The sequence below is a fragment of the Calypte anna genome, chromosome 2 (genome assembly GCF_003957555.1).
Source record: "Calypte anna isolate BGI_N300 chromosome 2, bCalAnn1_v1.p, whole genome shotgun sequence".
In the NCBI taxonomy this organism is placed as follows: domain Eukaryota; kingdom Metazoa; phylum Chordata; class Aves; order Apodiformes; family Trochilidae; genus Calypte; species Calypte anna.
The window spans coordinates 32,622,263-32,639,234 of NC_044245.1; the positions used below are offsets into that span (position 1 = coordinate 32,622,263).

Sequence of the window (16,972 nt, forward strand, 5' to 3'; positions counted from 1 at the left end):
CAAACCTGAAGGTGGGTTTCTGTGATTGCTGGGTGCAATTCAAAGTGCACCCAGTCGGTGTGTATGAAAGTAACTAAAGTGTGTTTGTGTAGGGTGAACTTTGATTTACTTATTTGAAATTTGAATTTTCCTGCAAATAGTCCAGAGACAAAGGAAACATGCAGACTTGGCATGGGTTTGAGCACCAAGGAAGAAATTTTCTTTTTTCCATCTTAAGCATTTCAGCTTTTGATATGTGGCTATTCTGTTGCGATTTAACCTCTAGGCTCCTTTTTTGATAAAGGTGTGAGCAATTGTGTAGTGCAAATGCTTCCTTGAAGTGTTTCCCCCTCCCCTTACTGTAAAAAGATGATTCTATTCCTCTCTTTCTGAGTCCAAATGAATCTCATGTGGCATTGACCAAAATCTACAATGGGCAGTGAATTGATGACAGAAAATGGGATTTTCAGAAAATGGATGGCTCCTTTCCAGGATGCATGCAACTCTAGGCACTGGGAAGCAACATACTGTTGGAAATGGCACTGTTGAAGTTTTTCTCAACCCTTAAGGTTGAGGCAGTATATTTTCAGTCTTCAGTGTAGTGCACATGCACCATAGGTAAATAAACAAGGTGGAGTTTGCAGGTTTCTATTATGACTGTGTATCTTGCATGTTAATTAGAGGACCATATTTTAATTTCTTTTCTACTTGCCAGTGTAACGCTAAACTCTTTCTGCAGACTCTACTAACAAAACTTTACTGAAAACAGTGTTCATTGTTATTATAAGCTGATCTCACTGATATTTCTCTGGCATTTGCTGTATCTTTTCTCTTGAAGTTCATTTATTTCTGAATTCTATGAAAACTCTCAGAGTTTCCTGGTAAAATCTTTAACCTTATTTCACACTTGATAAAGTGTGAAACAGATCCCAGGATGTGCCTTTATCTCCAGGAGGATAGTGCATAGGAAGGGAAAGCCCCCTCAGTAATGAAACTGCCATATTGAGTATCTTGTATACTACTTTGTGTAGGGAGTATACCTGTTAACTTTTGAGATGAAATCCAATAAGAGAATAGTTTGGTTTCTTCTGCCGTTTCATATTTGGTAAAAATCAAAATGAGATCACAGAAGTAAAACCTGATCATGGCAAGAATCAACTTCCTTCTAAGCTGGTGAATCTTAATTCAGTTCCAGAAATTGTTCACTCAAGTGTGAGGCAGATAAAGAGGAGATCTAACACCAGTCCTGATTAGATTTCCAGTAGTGCTAATTCTGTGTATTTTTTTGCATGTTTTGCTGTCTGCTTGCTGATTTCTTTCAGTTGCAAGCTTAATTTTTTTTTTCTCTTTAAAGTGTTTTGACCTGATGTCTGAATCATCTTCAGATTTAGAGGAAGTAGTTGGCAGTGCAGATGAAATTCTCCAAAAGGTTGAGTTGGCTATTTGTGAGGAGCTGGATACTGACTTAAAAGTAAGTTATGTGTCATGACTTCTGTATATTTTATACATCTTTTATTTCAGTTTAAAAGGTTTTCTTAATGTGTCAGATGAGTTTATTTACTACAAGGCAGCGTCTTTTTTTATGGAAATGTGATAGAGGTAGCTCCCTAGAGAGGAAAGAATGGGTTTTTTAGGCAACTGGCAGAGGACAGCTTTGTGTTACAGGAATGTAGCTGTGTGTATGACTGACTTAACTAAGAAATACTAGGAAAACTGTGTCCCCCCTCTCTATGCAGAGAAGTTTTCTCTGAGCTGTACTGAGTTTGGGTGCTTGTGTTGAAAATACAGGTGATGGAAAGTAAGTTTCTGTTGAAGATAACGTGATTGCCTCTCTGGGTGAATGTGCATGGATAAATTTCCTTTTTTCAGTGTTAAGAGAACTTTTTCATCAGTTTGATATTGCACAGAGCAAGTGTTCTTGCTTTACTGATGTTTTTCTGTGCTTTTTAGCCTTTTTCCCATTTATTTAACTTTTCTAGTAAGAATTTCCTCTGCTAACCCCTTGAGGTACTTTCATTGTCTTGAGTGAGACTCTGTACTGTGCCAGGGAATAATCATGTCAGCAAAAGTTTAACCTGTCCTCTAAAGTAGCATAATGCTAACAACAACAAAAAACAAACCAGTAGTTTAGTCTGCTTCTGACAGCCCTTTGTGATAGAACCAGTGACTGTCTTTAAGAGCAGTGATTACATGCTTTAATGCTTCATGTGTATTTAACTATCCTGTCGTAAAAAAAAATAATTGTTTCATAGCATGCATAGTCTGAAATTGAACTTTGTATAGAAGGCCCAGTCAGTTTTATTCTATTGAAACTATTGGATGAACTCTGATGTGCTAACTTCCCTTTTAGAATCTCTTCAAGAAGAGAGAAAATGATGATAAATGATTTTTTCCCATTCACAGTGGAATTCCTCAGTAATGATTTTATATCTTAAATGTTGGTTTGTATAAATGAATAACGATTATCAGTCTTTGATCTTCCTCTATGTGACTCAATCCAGGAGCATGATGAAGCAGACAAGGGAATAATTATGAATGTTTACAATAAAATTATAAATAAAGTTCATCAGGAGCAAAGTATGATCACTGTCATACAGAACAGGTATTTGGCCAGTGTTGAGGTGAGCTTATGCCTTATTTATTTCTATCATACTGATCTATAGAAGTAAACGTTTCTGACAGAAGTTTCTTTTGAAAACTCTCAGGTTTTTGTAAGGAAATACTAGGAGTATATTGGTTGGGCTAAAGCTTGAGAATTGCAGTTGTACATTACCTTAGCCAATGCTTCATTTCAGTTAAATACAAAGACTATTATTATTTTTAAATAAAGCACTGAAGCTGGAATCTGTAGACTCATTACAAATCAGCAGTATGTCACTACAGGGGATTGAGCTTTAAGTAGAATGTAAGTTTTCCAGAAGGTCATTAATGTAATTAAAATGAAATACAATAAAACCCCTCTTCTGTGGGGAAAGACCTTGAAAAGCTAAATTCTGATAGACTTCAGGTAATTTCTCTAGTGCATTGGATTAAAGGATATTAAAAGAAAATTCTTGGACACTTTCTCACTTTGATTTTTTTTCTTCTCTCTTCCTCATAGTTCAAACAGCAGGCTGAAGAATGGCTGAATAAAAGGCCTGATATTAGCAGCTTATTATCAATTAAGAAAACTGTGAAAAAGTTAAAAGCCCAGTTAAGGTGGAAGCTGGTTGAAAAGAACAACTTTGAGGAAGTATGAAAATGTTGCAGTGTTGGTGGTTTTGTCTGTTGTTTATTACATTGGTTTAGAAACATTAATTTTGTTTATTCCAAGTAAGCGGTAACTATATAGAACAGTTTGTGTTTTCTGACCTCAATTTTGCCTTTAACTGTGGAAGTTTTACAAGCTCCTGAGACAAAGCCTGAACAGCTTAAAAATAAAAGTCAGTACAGAGCTGCTCTTTTGTTGCAGTTCCTAGCCATGGCACTCAGGTAAAATCAAGTCCCTCTGGTGATGGTTGCTGCTCACAGCTTGAACATTTTTGTCCAGCTTTTTTGTACACTTCTGATTGTGTGATTACTTTAAGTTTTTACTTTGTTAATAATGCATGTACCTCCCCTTTGGTGACAGAAGTCCATGGCTGTTGTAGTTTTCGGGGTCCCCCACTACTCTTTAGAGAAGTACAAAGAATGTAAACATTAGCCCAGCTTCAGTGCTGTTTGTTTTATCACACTGTAGTTGTTCTGATCATTCTCAAGGGGAAAAAGAACCTGCATGTGTCTCTCTTTAAGCGTTGTGAAGGAGCAGTAGGCTTCCAAGTTGTATTTAAAAAATGAGATGCAGTAATGAAACCAAGGAAAGGATTCTTGAACCGTGAAGTGATGTTGCAAAGATGCCTGCTTCTGGGAGAAAAGTGAATGAACCTGGCACTACTGGTAGATATATGATGTTGTTACGATTATTTGTGAGCAGTTAATTAAAAGAAAATAAAATTAGTTTAGTTTGGGAAACAAGTAGGCAAAGGGGTAGAACATTCAGTCTGTCACAGAAATAAAGGAAACACCTTTCTTGGCGGTTAGGTTTTAAGAGGTTGGGTTTTTTGGGTTTCCAGCAAGAAGACTGAGTAAAAATATGCATTTGAGAATACATTCAGCTCTAAGACTGTGTTATGGAAGCTGTTTTCTTCTAAATCCTGATACAGTAGGTTACCGTTGTTTGGTATAACAGCAGAATGAGGAGTATGTGCTAACTTTGTTATTCTTAATGCAGTCTGATGATTACAGTGAGTATGAAATGAAAGGAATAAAAGAGGAAATTGCTGATCTGCGAAATAGAGTTCTTCAAGAAATATCCAAGGAACAAGAAGAGTATGTAAGTATTAAACCACTTAGGCAACTCAATCAAACTTGTATGAGCCACATCTGCATTTCAGTTACTTTAATCTGTGCTCTGGGTGAAATAAACCCCATGATTTTTATAGTGTGGAAAGTTTAAGTAGCTCTTTTTGGTGAAACCTATGGCAGAAGGCATGGAGACTGATGAATTTTGTCTATTTGAACATAGTTTCTTCAGACCTTCCCCACCTTCCCCTCTCTATAAAGGGGTGAGGTAGAAAAAAATGTGAGCTGTAGTTCTCAGCCCAGTAGAGTGACAGGTGAAAGTGTAAGCTCAGTTGCTGAAGAACTCTATTTCTTGCCAGAAGGGGAACTGTTTCCTTATGACTGGGTTAAAATGAGCTTTTATCCTGAAGTGAAGGAGATCACTCTTTTTAAAGTCCTCTGTATGTGAGGAAGCATTAGAAACCATGGCCATGTGAGCAAGTAGAAGGGCACCAACATTTATTGTGGTGATATACCTTCCCCTGCAGACACAGCATTTGTGTGTAAGTTACCTTGCAGCATTACAGCTATTTAGGGTCTGGAAATGGATGTCTTCTGCTGCTTTTAACCTGTAATTAAGTTGTTTTCCTTTGTTTAGGCTTACTAAAACCTTTTAGAGAAGATGAGGTGTTTTACCTGATAGTGCATAAGCTTTCTGGGGCTTTAATGCTAGCCACCATCAGAGCTTTAAAAAATTTGTCCATGTTGAACTGCTGTATTCATGTTGTCTGGTTGTGTGCTTGGTGGCACAGAAACAAATGGCAGTGTTACTTTGAAGATGTTGTTGGAGGAAGTACAGTTGTCAGTGTACCTCAGAATGTTCTGGTTATACATTGCAAATGTCAGTGGATATTTATATATGTCGAAAACTAGTGACCTGAAGCTGTGGGTCTTGTTTTCTTCATTTAGGAGAAGCTTGCTTTCTTGGTTCAGAAATGGTTTCCAGAGTTACCACTCCTTTATCCAGAAATAGGAATTTTAAACTATATGGTAAGCAGAGGTTGTGTTTGAATGCACTGTCATTTATTGTTTTGGGTGCTAGCAAGACTCTGCACCAGCAGTGCTCTGCACAGTCTCTGTCCCCTTGGGGGACATATACCCTGAGCATTGTTGACCATGGTCTTTTTCTTCCTCCCCCTTTTCTGGGAAATGTTCAAGGAATGCATTTCATTTGCTGCTTCACCACGGCCAGCCTCTTGGTAACAGATCCTGTAACTTTTTAGTGTATCCCAGCTGGTTTTGTGCTTTGCTAAGTTGACTGAGCAAGAGGAGAGGTTGTCAGAGCCTTTTGGGTTTTGCCAGCTGTTAAATGCCATGTGCTTAGCATGGATATCTGTGTGTGCATGTGCTTCAGAACTCTGGTGGACTTCTGACAAGCAGCCTGGATCGGGAACTTTTGGATGCTGAGCCTGTGAAGAAGCTGAGCACAAAGCGGCCTTTGGTGTGTTCAGAAATTGAGGGCCAGAAGGTTCTTTTAAAGGTAATGTTGGCACTGTCTTCCAGTGAGCACTGCAGGTGAGGCCTTGGCTTATTAATGCACTTTGCTGTTCTTTTTCAAATCCCTGTGTTTAACAGCCCTTTTCTGATGGCAGCTTTTTTGTCAGTGTCTGTAGAACATAAAGCATTGTTTTCCTTCTGAATTGCTTCCATGTTGCTTGCTGAGTTTTTGTACTTCTGAGGACTGCTGTACACAGTGCTTCCCCTCTACTGTCTGTTCTTTCTGGTATCTAGTCACCTTTTTTCCTGCTCATTATTCCTGTCTCTTTTTGCAGATTCTGGTTTTCCTTTCTGATGATTTCACTGAGAAGTTTCAGGAACTGCAGCTTTTCCTTGCTGTGCATCTCAACCAGTCTGCTGGCAATTAGAAAAGCAGGGGTTTAGTATTATAGGGTGTAGCTGTAAATATTCTTCTTTTGACTTGGCTTATTTAACTCTCAGAGGCACACTTCCTGTTTGGTTTGTACAAGCTTTCTAAGAGCTAATTGAGAAAATATGGGAACAGTCTATGAAGTTTGAAATTGAGTTTTGTGCTAACTAGAAGAGGAAATTATTTGGTGGTATCTTAACAATGTGTATTTCTATGCATTAATTTTTTTCAAAATTAATTATGTTATAGGCATTAGGAGTTAATAGATGGGGGTATCTGTTTTGTTTTTAAGGGGTACTCTGTAGATGTAAACTCAGAAGTGAAAGTCATAGAACGAGTTGCCAAGTATCACAAAGTGTGGGATCAGCAGAAGGAGAAGTCTGGATTATTACAACTGTTGTTTCTTCTTTTCTGCAAGGTAAGACTCAAATTGATGATCTTGATTTCTGGTTTAAGCTGAAAGTCTTGCAATAGGACCTTAAAGCTTTACATTTTTTTAAATTGGGGCATTGAATCAGAAAAATACTTCCTTTCTAAGTTTAGATAAACTGTCTATTCAGTAAACACAACAAACTGATTTATCACACATTTACTTCATATTGAACTTGCCACTATTCCTGATATTTGAAGCAATCTATTTTTCTTATTTTCTGTTTTGGTTGAAGTCGGATCCTTTGGTGTATGTAATGGTCCCATACTACCCAGGAGCAAGTCTGGGAGCTTTGCAGGCTGATACTCCCTTAACTTTAGAAGTAAGTATAACTGTTAAGACTATCACCATTTTATTTCTGCACTGAAGTCTTATTGTTTTGCCTTCTCTTATGGTGTTTGACCACCTTTAGTTGCTGGCAGTGGCCGTAAAAAGTGCACAGGATAGGCTTGGCATGACTTTCTTAGTATCTGGTCAGGTGGTAGTTTCTAACTTTCTAAATGCAATTTTACTTGGACACACTTCTTTCTTTTATTGAAATTAATGCCTCAGCTCTATTACAAGTACATTTTAAGAGTACTTGGACTGAACATGTTAGATGTTCAAGGGCAGTCATTTCTGTATTGAAGTGTTAGAGGACCCCTGCGTATGTACCTTTTTTTATTTTTCCCTCTCCTCCCTCACTTCATCCCTCTCCTTTTCCTTTCCCTCCTCCCCACGTAGTGTATAGGCAGTTTGGATAGACATCTCTTCTCAAAGAAGCAGTAGTTAGAAGCCAATACAGTCTCTAGTTTGGTGATTCAAATCATATGTTTACTTCCTGGGACATGCTTATAAAGGTCCAAGTTCCACAGTTTTTTGTTGTAGTTTCCCCCTGCCCCCCATTATTTTTTCATGTTGGTGATCTGTTTATTGGTGACAGCATTTTAAATTTTTTTTTTCTCCCCTGCCTGGCTGTTCAAGACATAATAGTCACACTGTGAATTAATCCCTACTTCATAAAATAGAGTTAGCATGAATTTTGAATGTGGACAAACTTTAAAAAAGCAACAGTTCTGCATAGAAGCTTACTTGATACTGTGCTTTATTTTTTTCCATATTTATCTTTGTGATAAACACCCAAATGAAATCAATAGGAGGCCTTAAAAGTAATGAAAGGAGTGGCCCAAGGTCTACAGGCATTGCATGGAGCTAATGTAGTACATGGATCTCTTCATGGAAATAATGTTTTTGCTGTGAATCGAAAACAAGGAATCGTTGGAGATTTCGATTTCACAAAATCAGAGGTAAGGAAAAAATCCTTTAGTGACTTTTAGTCAGAATTGCCTATCAGAATAGACAACAGTGGGTGCAGTTTAAAAGACTTACTTATAAACATGGTGCTAAGCATTGAGACTCCTCTTTCACATTCTGAATAAGGTTGGACAGTTTGAGTCTTTTTGCATTTGGAACAATCTAATCTTGGAGAGGGAAAAAAAAAAAGAATTCCTGAGTTTGGACTCCGGTTAAATAAAATAGTGGAACAAAAAAGAGATGCTGCTATAGTTTGCTGTCTGTCTGTCTTTTATGTTTAATGGTAATCAGCATCACCAGAGGCAAGAGTAAGAGCCTGTGTTTGTAGGAGGACTGGTCAAGCTCTTATGAAGTCTTTGCCTTTCTGTTTGGTAGGTAATAGTGTTCTAGTATGTGTTTTATGTATGTGTTTTAACCTAAATTTTCAACATGCTGAAGAGAGATGCTGTAAAAATTTTTGATGACAGAATTTTCTGAAAGGACATACTCAATGCAGATAGTGTTACTGTGAAAATGGCAAGAGCTGAGAAAAGCATCCCTCTTCTTAAAAACTCTCTTCCCTGTAAGTGTGGGTGTGCTGGAACAGGCAGCTCACGTGTCACAGAGCAGGGAGGTTCACAGGCTGGACTGAGTGTGTGCCTTTCATGTAGGGATGTCAGTACTGCTCAATGCTGTGCTCTCTGAGTGGAGCTGATATTTGATGTGTTACCAAAGACTCTTGGCAGTCTGGATACTGTTCTTCTCCACAGAATCATGGAAGTTTTAGGTTGGAAGGGACCTTCAAGATCATCTAGTTCCAACCCTTCTGCATTCTACACCTCCCAGTAGAGCAGGTTGCTCCAAGCCACATCCAGCCTGGCCTCGGAACACTTCCAGGGAGGGGGAATCCACAGCTTTCCTGGGCAGCCTGTGCCAGTGTCTCATCACCCTTAGAGTAAAGAATTTCTCTCTAATGTGTAATCTAAATATACCTAAATATACCCTGGTGTAGCAGGAAGAGCCTTTCTTGCTCCTGAGGCTCGATGAGCTGCTGGCTTCTCCATTGCCTCACATCAGAATGAGCTGAGCTTTTCTCTGTGGGTGTGTGTCCAACCTTTATTGGCCCCCTGGTAATAGGGGCCTGCCCTAACCAGGCACAGGTAGACTCACACCCACTCTTTGGCAACTCAAGGCACCTGGTTTATCTTGTTTCTCTACACCCTGGTTCAGCTTAAAACTCTTAGCCCTCATCCTGTCACTACATGTCCTTGCAGAAAGTCCCTCCCCAGCTTTCTTGTAGGCCCTCTTCAGATACTGGAATGCTGCTATGAGGTCTCAAAGGCTGCTTCCTGGAGCCTTCTCTTCTCCAGGCTCAACAACCTCAACTCACTCAACCTAACTCCAGTCTGGCTATTAGCTGGTGCAGGTTGCTGTCACAGACTAGGTTACAAACTCAATCTATCTTTGTATTTTGTCAGTAGACAGTCCTAAAACATGCTGGAAAGAAAGGAGGGAATAAGTAGCTAACTTCAAGTAAAGGCCACAAAGGCAGAGAAATAAAAATAAGAAAGCTGGCAGAACTGGACTTTAGAACTAATGTTCTCCAAAATAGTGTCAGATGTCTTCTAATATTTGTGATACATATATTTTTCTGATTTGAGAAGCATTGCAATTTGCATTCTTCATCAACTTAGGAGCTTTATTAGTTCCATTGCTGAATAAAATCTTCCATCCCTATTACATTATTGTGATTACAGGTGATAGGAGTGTGACATTATCTCTTTCTTTTTTTTTTTTTTTTCTTTCCTATATGCACCACTTTTTTCATCAGTAAAGGAGAAATTTGCATTTCAGTCTGGGTCAACACAGATCTGTATAATAAAGTTTTCTGACCCATTAGAAGGGGAAAGGGAGATACATCTGCTTCAATGTGCTGTCAATCTTGCTTGAAATTACAGGTACAGTTTTTTTCCCTGTAGGAACAACGTGCTGCTGCAAACACTATGGTTGTCAGTACCTTGAGCTTAGTTTCTCCTGAACTGAAAATGGGACAGCCAGCTTCTCCAGCCTCTGACATGTATGCTTATGGCTGCCTTCTCTTCTGGGTATGTTACAGCTCGTGGAAGAATTCCAAGTAACGTTGTGGAACTGTAGCAGGCTTATGAAGATCAGTAAATGTTATCTCCAGCTTCTGCTTTAACTGTTCTGGCCAAACAAGTGCTCATATTTTCAGCTGACTGGTTAAGTGCAGAATGAATGGGAGTTACTATTATGGGAAAAAGTGCATTTTTCTGTAAAATATACAGTGTGATTGTATAGCAAAATGAACAAAAATTGTTTTTGTTTCTTGTACTGGGGATTCTGGGTTCTTGCTGTATTTCTTGTTCATTCCTCATGAACTTCTTTTTTTGTGACCTTGCCTTGATTGCCCAATCAAAAGAAAGGGAATATGAAGGCAAGGATGGGACTGCTGTATGGGTTTTTTTCTGGCAACCGTGCTTAGATGGTTGTTTTGTTTTGTAGTGTGTATTATGCCAGGGAGAGGGCAATCTGCTTTCTTGTGTTAGGTGCTATGTTGCACAGCACTGATGAACCACATGCTTTGTGTTGCTGTCTTTTGTATTTGTTCAGAATAGAGGTATTTTCAGCTTAAACTGCTGGCAGCATTTTAAAAAATGCTGTAGTGGGCATGGTTCTAGGCAATAGTAAAGACTGGGGAAGTTTTACTTTATTTATGGGTACGGTGTTCACATTTGGTTGCTAGAGTGCAGTTGGCCCTCAGCTTTTCTTAAAGAGAAATATATAATTAAACATGCAGCTTGGAAATGGGCTTTGAGTGTTATTTTTTGAACACTATTTCTTTTGAGCTCTAAAAGTTGAGTACTAACTTATTTCCTCTTGTTTCTGTATAAGGCAAACTTAAGCCTCTTGCATGTTTTTACCCCAATGTGAAAATAGGAAAAAAGCCTTTCCTCTGGAATTTTCCAATAACAATTTCAATTTAAACTTGGAGTATCCTTCACTGATGTTTGGTTTTCTTAAACTAAAGGGGAAACAACCAGTATTATGCATTACGTATCTTTTCATTTGCAGCTCTGCGCTCAGGACCAGGAGTTGGGCATAAGAGAGGATGGAACACCTGATGTGAATGTGGTTGTTATGGTATGTTGTCAGAAAGAGAAGACTGTGTTTATTGGTGGTTAATTGTTATTTTTTTTTAAAGTTAAACATTTCATTTTAAGTGTTAGATTGATGTAATGCTTTAAATTTACTGTTGTTACTATAGTAAATCCTATTATATTATATTTTGTATTTTTTATATTATTATATTATATTATATTTACTATAGTAAATCCTATTATTATTACTAATAATAGGATTAATTTCTACTCATTCTAAATAGCATGCAGAAATACAGCTTTATTTAAGAAGGCAGAAGCCCCCAGAATTTTCTTAGTATTTAACACCTACCTCAAGAGGAGCAACTTCTTCACAGATGACTGTTAATTGAATTACACCAAGTTACAGACTTGGGGAACAAGTCATTAAGATTGAGCCTCAAAGGAACTATTAGGACCCTATCTTTTCTGAAGTCAGGGAAGTTGACTTTGTTCATCTGTCTTCCTACATAATGACTGCAAGGTCTTTGAGCTTTAATAAAACAGCCAGTGTTCAGGTTTTTTGGTGAAACATAAATGTTTCTATGGCACTAAGACAAATGCATAGATACAAGTAGACCCTGCATGATACAAATTTGTGTTGCTGCTTTCATTCTTTCTAGTCTCAACTGTTCTCTGTCTACTGTATGCCAGCACCTGTTGTCACCTTTAAATCTATTTTCAGTCCCTTTTTTGAATCTTATCCTTGCCCAGTGTCTCAGTTACTCTTTGAGAATAAGAAGTAGACTTGTGTGCCTTCGTGTTTCCCAACTTAGGTCTACAGCTTTGGGTTCAGCCCTTCACTAACTTACCTCTTGGAGATAATTTTATGACCTTCTCTCTGTGTGCTTTAGTTACCTGTGTGCTTGTCTTTCCTTGAGTCTATTTTCTTGTGAAACTCTTTGCCATAAGCTTTCAGCCTCCTGGCATATAGATAAGACCTTTTTTCTTACCTGTTTTCAACTTCTTAAGTCTCGGCTACAGACACTTCTTTTCCTCCTTATAAAAATTGGAATAACAAAAGCCATACCACCATACATAATTTAAATAAATTCACTGTGAGGTTTAATGACCATTTTAAAATATTTAGCTTTCCCAGGTTAATTTCTGTTTCCTTCTCTTTTTTGGTACTTCTGCCTGTTTACTGACTGCTTTGGTCTTGTCCTGTGTCCCTCCCAGTCCTTCTTGAGTGGATTGCCCAAGTTTTCTTGACCTGTATGGGCTACTTCTCATACCATGCTGCTTCTGTTGCTCTTACTTCAAGTGAGAACTTACTGCTTTATGCAGACTTGGAAATGCCATGAAACTCCTTAAATCAAGCATTATACTGTTACTAAAAAACCTGTTTAGGTTTGGATTAAGTCTTACGTTATGGATAGAATTTTCTAAGGAATGTAGGAAAGAGTTAGAGGTTAATTCCAATATTTTCCAGAAAAGTAGAAAAATACTTTAAATGGTACAGTAGGAAACAAAACAGTGAAGGAGCTTTTGTTGGTCAAATAAATTTGGGTTGTTCTGTCAAGGGAAAAAGAAATTTAAGTATTAAATCTGTCTTTATTGGTTATGCTTGTGTATTAGTGATTTACCTGCTTTGTGGAGCTGTTAAAGCATGGTGCTAAATTACTAGGGTTATTTTCATTAGGAGCTTAATGTATCCTGTTTACTGCATTTAGGATAAGAAATGTCATGATACAGTACGGACTAACACAGTGATTCCAGTGTCTAGGCATGGTAGCTTGTCACTGGGTAACACACTACTGTAAATAATCTTCTTTTATTAGATGACTTTTATCCTCTACACTATGTCTTTTAATAACTTAATTTCATCAATGTTCTCTAGTGATGGAAGCATGAGTGATAAAAGCACAGGACTGGCTACCAAATACCTCTGCAAAATTAACATCCAGTGTGATGCTACCATGGCAAATAAAAGAATAAAGCATGCAGGAATTGAGGGAGGTGGTCCTGTAAATGATGTTTCTTATTGCTCATTATAGTTGCTTGGTTTATAATTAAAAATTAAATTAATCACATGGAGCACATACGGAGGAAAGAAGATTCAATACTTGGATTCACCATTAGGAGGTTTTGAATGTGTTCCACAAGACTTGTACAGATGTGTATGCCCCGTGCATCATTCACAGTTACACATAATAATCCTTAGATACTGAAGAACCTAACTTTTTCTCTCATGCATAAGGGCAGCTCAGTTGTTCAAGGAAGTGGAAAAGATTTCTTGGGACATTAAAAATAATATTTGGTTCCCTTCTGTTTTCCATAAAATATCTGCTGTGATAGTGTTTTAAAAGTAAAGCCTGATGTATGCAAATCAAGGTTTAAATGGACAGTTTCAGGGTATTATATTTCTGTGTTCTTCTGTAGCAAGTATCCTCTGAAGTACAAACAACTGCCTTTATATCAAGGACAGTGAATGAATTTAGCCACTACTGTTTTTAGCATGGATTAATTAATTTTAAAGCTTTTAATAAGAACAAGTTTCTTCTAACTTTTTTTCCCTGATGAAAAGCAGCATTTTATTTTGACTTTTTGAGGTGATACAAAGCTAATCAATATATCATTGTTGGTGGCTTTAAAGGATTCATCCTGGATGCATGTACATGCACGTGCACCAGCCATCAAAGTCTGCTGGAAAGCAATCTGTTCTGCCTGCAGTGCTCAGGAACACAAATAAAGGTTTTACTGAGAAATTTAATAGTAATAAATATCTTTCAGCTGTTTCTTGGGGAGTCTTTTAGACCTCTGGCTGTTAATCCTTGTCCCAATTCTTGGGGAAAATCTATTTTGCTTTTAAGTGCTTTATCTATAATCAGCTTATTCAGAATTAATCTCCATGTCCATCTGCAGGCTCTTGACAGGCTGGTAATTTCTCTTCTTCCTCAGTCTTGTGCCTAGAGGAATTGTTTGCTTGCAAATAGTATGGTTTTTGTTTTCAGCAGGTGTAAAATTGCCATAGGAAAAAAATGTTAAGCTTTAAAACAGGGATATTAATGATAGGTAACTGCTGAGGGAAAGCAAAGTTTAGAGATAAGATCTTGTAGCCACTCATTTGGCTATACCAGGCTTCAGTGTTCAGTGTGTTTCAGCATCCAGTTTTGTGTATTCAAAAAAAAACAACAAAAGAGCAAATACAATGAAATAGAGTAAACATGATGAAGTGTTGTCCTATTTCTTGTGGAATGAGTTTTCAGTTTCCTTGGTGCATGAAGATGGTGAGAAGGAGGTACTTGTTTTTGTCAGACATTTGATAGTATCATGAAATGCAAATATACAAGTACTTCGCTTTTTAAGCTCTTCAGATGCTCAGTCTTTGGTCACTTCTAATTTTGCAGGGAAAAGGTGTAGTTATGGCTTAGTCCTGTATTTCACTGCACATGTTTGTATCTTCTTAACCTAGAGATTCTCCTTTGAGCATTTTAAACTTTTTATAAACATTAACAGTCCTTTACGCCTGTAAGGATCAACAGTTTTCAGATCTCATATTTTTTACCCAGGTTTCAGATTATTTGAGGAGCCTCTGATTCTCCAGAATCACTCCGATAATTACAGTGGAAGAGTTGGGAATTTGCTTTTTTCAGTGTTTAGGCTTCTGACTACTTTTGTACATTCCTTTGCATCACAGTGATTCCTCTTTGTTTGTGGAATGGGGATAGGTGAGAGGTGTACAGGTGTCTGGTGGTTTTGCTGTTTCATTGACCCTGGTCAGAGGTGCTGCTGGTTTAGAGACTGGACAAGCGAGCCTTCTTATGGAAAGATTCTGTTCCAATTGAGTTTTGGCAATATGGATGTCTGGATCAGCACATGAGATTCTCTTTGTCGCAGTCTCCTTGTCCAAATCCAGTGTGTGCTCTGCTCTTCCTCCCTCAACAGCTGGTGTTTATGCATATGTGTAGCAGCTGTGTTTCTATGTTTTGTGTATGGAGTTCAGCTCTGTTAATGCGTTAAGCATTTAGGCACATAATCTCTTCTGATAAGCCTAAGTGCAAGTGATGGGTTAATAGCAAAATAAATGTTGTTGGTAGAACCCATTGCTTTGTTTTCCTTTTTTTTTTTTCCTGTGCTCTTGTAGGGGGATAAAGCAACGTGACAAAAGTTAAAATAAAGTTCTGAAAGGTGAATGGTACCTGTTCTGTTCCTTCTCGGCAGAAAGACCAACTCAGTATTTCTATAATTTATAGTAGTTCAGTGATACTTTAAAATGTAATTTGTGTTTTCCTGGGAAGTTTGTTGGTACCAGGTTGACAGACCTGATGCTGAATGCTTGCTTTTAATTCGTTGTTTGTGAGCACTGTGTCTGTGAAGTTGACCACTGGGAATGCTACAGTACAACCTTTTGTAAGGGCTTTGGGCCCTAAGCACTTACAAGATGTATTCATCAAGTGACTGTTTTCTATTTGTAATTGAGTTTGTTTTGCTTACTGATTGAATCCTTGTCTTTCTGTTTGTAGGATGATAAAGTTAAATCTCTTCTTCTGAATTTGTTCTGCTGTAACAGACTGACAGCTGAGCAGGTGCTTAGGGATGATTGCTTCCAGCTAGCTAATGAAATTCCAGTTTCACCACAACCAAGTGAAGAACATGAATCACATGAAGAACATGGTTCTGAGAAGACAAATGAAAAAAATAGTGATTTACTGAGGAGAATGGAGCAAACCCTACTTAACTGATGAAGAACTTGCCTATCTGGTGTTTCAGTGAGCCTTCTCATTTTGTTTGTTTCTTGAAATCATTGTCCAGATCTGAAATCTCAAAACGTAAAAGGTTGGGTAGGTGCAGTTGTGTTTTATAATTACACAGTTGTCACTGTGTGACTTCTAAGTAAGCGTTGGTAGAAGCATGGTGTTACAGATAGTATTTGTAGTTTGTTACCCTTTGTCTTTGCCCATTATGTAGGCTTTAAATTTACAGAGAATAATCTTGTTAGATGCCAGAGATCTTTTTTCTTTTTTTGTCCTCTTTTTTTTTTTTTTTTTTTTTAAATCCAGTTTTCTGTTCCTCTTCTTGCTGCGATTCCAGATAAGATCTTCCTCGAACCTCCTTAAATATGCTCTAGGGTGGTACCTTTTTGCTTAATGTTGTTTGTTACTGCATAAACAAGTTGTTCCTACAGCATATGTAAGGAAAAAAAAAAGCACTGCTTTGACAATTGATAAAGGAAATGAGGAGCAGCCTGCCTCTTTTCAGTCTTAATGTATTTGAAAAATTTGATGGGCTTTCTAGAGAGCAGGTATCCTTCTAGTTGCTCCTTTGCAGTGCAGCTGCCAACAGTCAAAATACATACATTTGTGAAAACTACTGCTTATTTGCTCTGCCTAAGTGTGTGCATACATCATCTGTACTTCAGTGTTGTTTGCAATAGCTATAAGGTGTGATTGTCATGAGCGGGTTTGTTTGCCTGCAACACGTTGCTGTTAACATTACCAGTTTTGTCAGCTCTTCAGTTCTACAGGAATTTGTTGCTTATCTTCATGAAGGTTTTCCTATCTTCTTGGAAAGAAACAGGCCAAAATGTGCAGAGTTGCTGTAGAAATACATTTCGCCTCTGGGTGTTGCTCTTGGACAGTACTGATGGCAGACAAGTATTTTTCAAGGTCTTGCTGAGGTTGCATGCTGTTGGATCAAGAATGTAAAAATGTAGTTTTTAAAGAACAAGAAGCAGCACCAGGGGGATTGGGGAGCCCTCAAGTACAGTAACACAGTCCATACAAGATTAACAAATCCACCTCTGATATTAGACTTCCCTTTCTGTCCTGAAACTGAATAGGTTTCTACATGGAATAGGATGGAAGATGCTTCATTGTTTGGTTTTTTTTCATTAAATGATAATGATTTTTTAGTTTCCATACTGTCAGTATAACCAATGAAAGCAAAACTTTTGAAAAATGTTTT

General features: G+C 37.8%; 1 protein-coding gene across 1 annotated transcript in view; it reads left to right on the top strand.

Annotated features, from left to right (window-relative positions):
* The window catches only part of STK31 (serine/threonine kinase 31), a 35,914-nt gene extending 20,164 nt beyond the window's left edge, over positions 1 to 15,750 (top strand). Inside the window, exons 13-24 of the mRNA XM_030444631.1 lie at positions 1,334 to 1,450; positions 2,481 to 2,600; positions 3,080 to 3,211; positions 4,229 to 4,330; positions 5,248 to 5,328; positions 5,693 to 5,818; positions 6,498 to 6,623; positions 6,871 to 6,957; positions 7,772 to 7,921; positions 9,887 to 10,012; positions 11,001 to 11,069; positions 15,532 to 15,750. Coding sequence (XP_030300491.1) covers positions 1,334 to 1,450; positions 2,481 to 2,600; positions 3,080 to 3,211; positions 4,229 to 4,330; positions 5,248 to 5,328; positions 5,693 to 5,818; positions 6,498 to 6,623; positions 6,871 to 6,957; positions 7,772 to 7,921; positions 9,887 to 10,012; positions 11,001 to 11,069; positions 15,532 to 15,750 — 1,455 coding nt within the window. The remainder of the gene's footprint in view (positions 1 to 1,333; positions 1,451 to 2,480; positions 2,601 to 3,079; positions 3,212 to 4,228; positions 4,331 to 5,247; positions 5,329 to 5,692; positions 5,819 to 6,497; positions 6,624 to 6,870; positions 6,958 to 7,771; positions 7,922 to 9,886; positions 10,013 to 11,000; positions 11,070 to 15,531) is intronic.
* Positions 15,751 to 16,972: the final 1,222 nt, after the last annotated feature.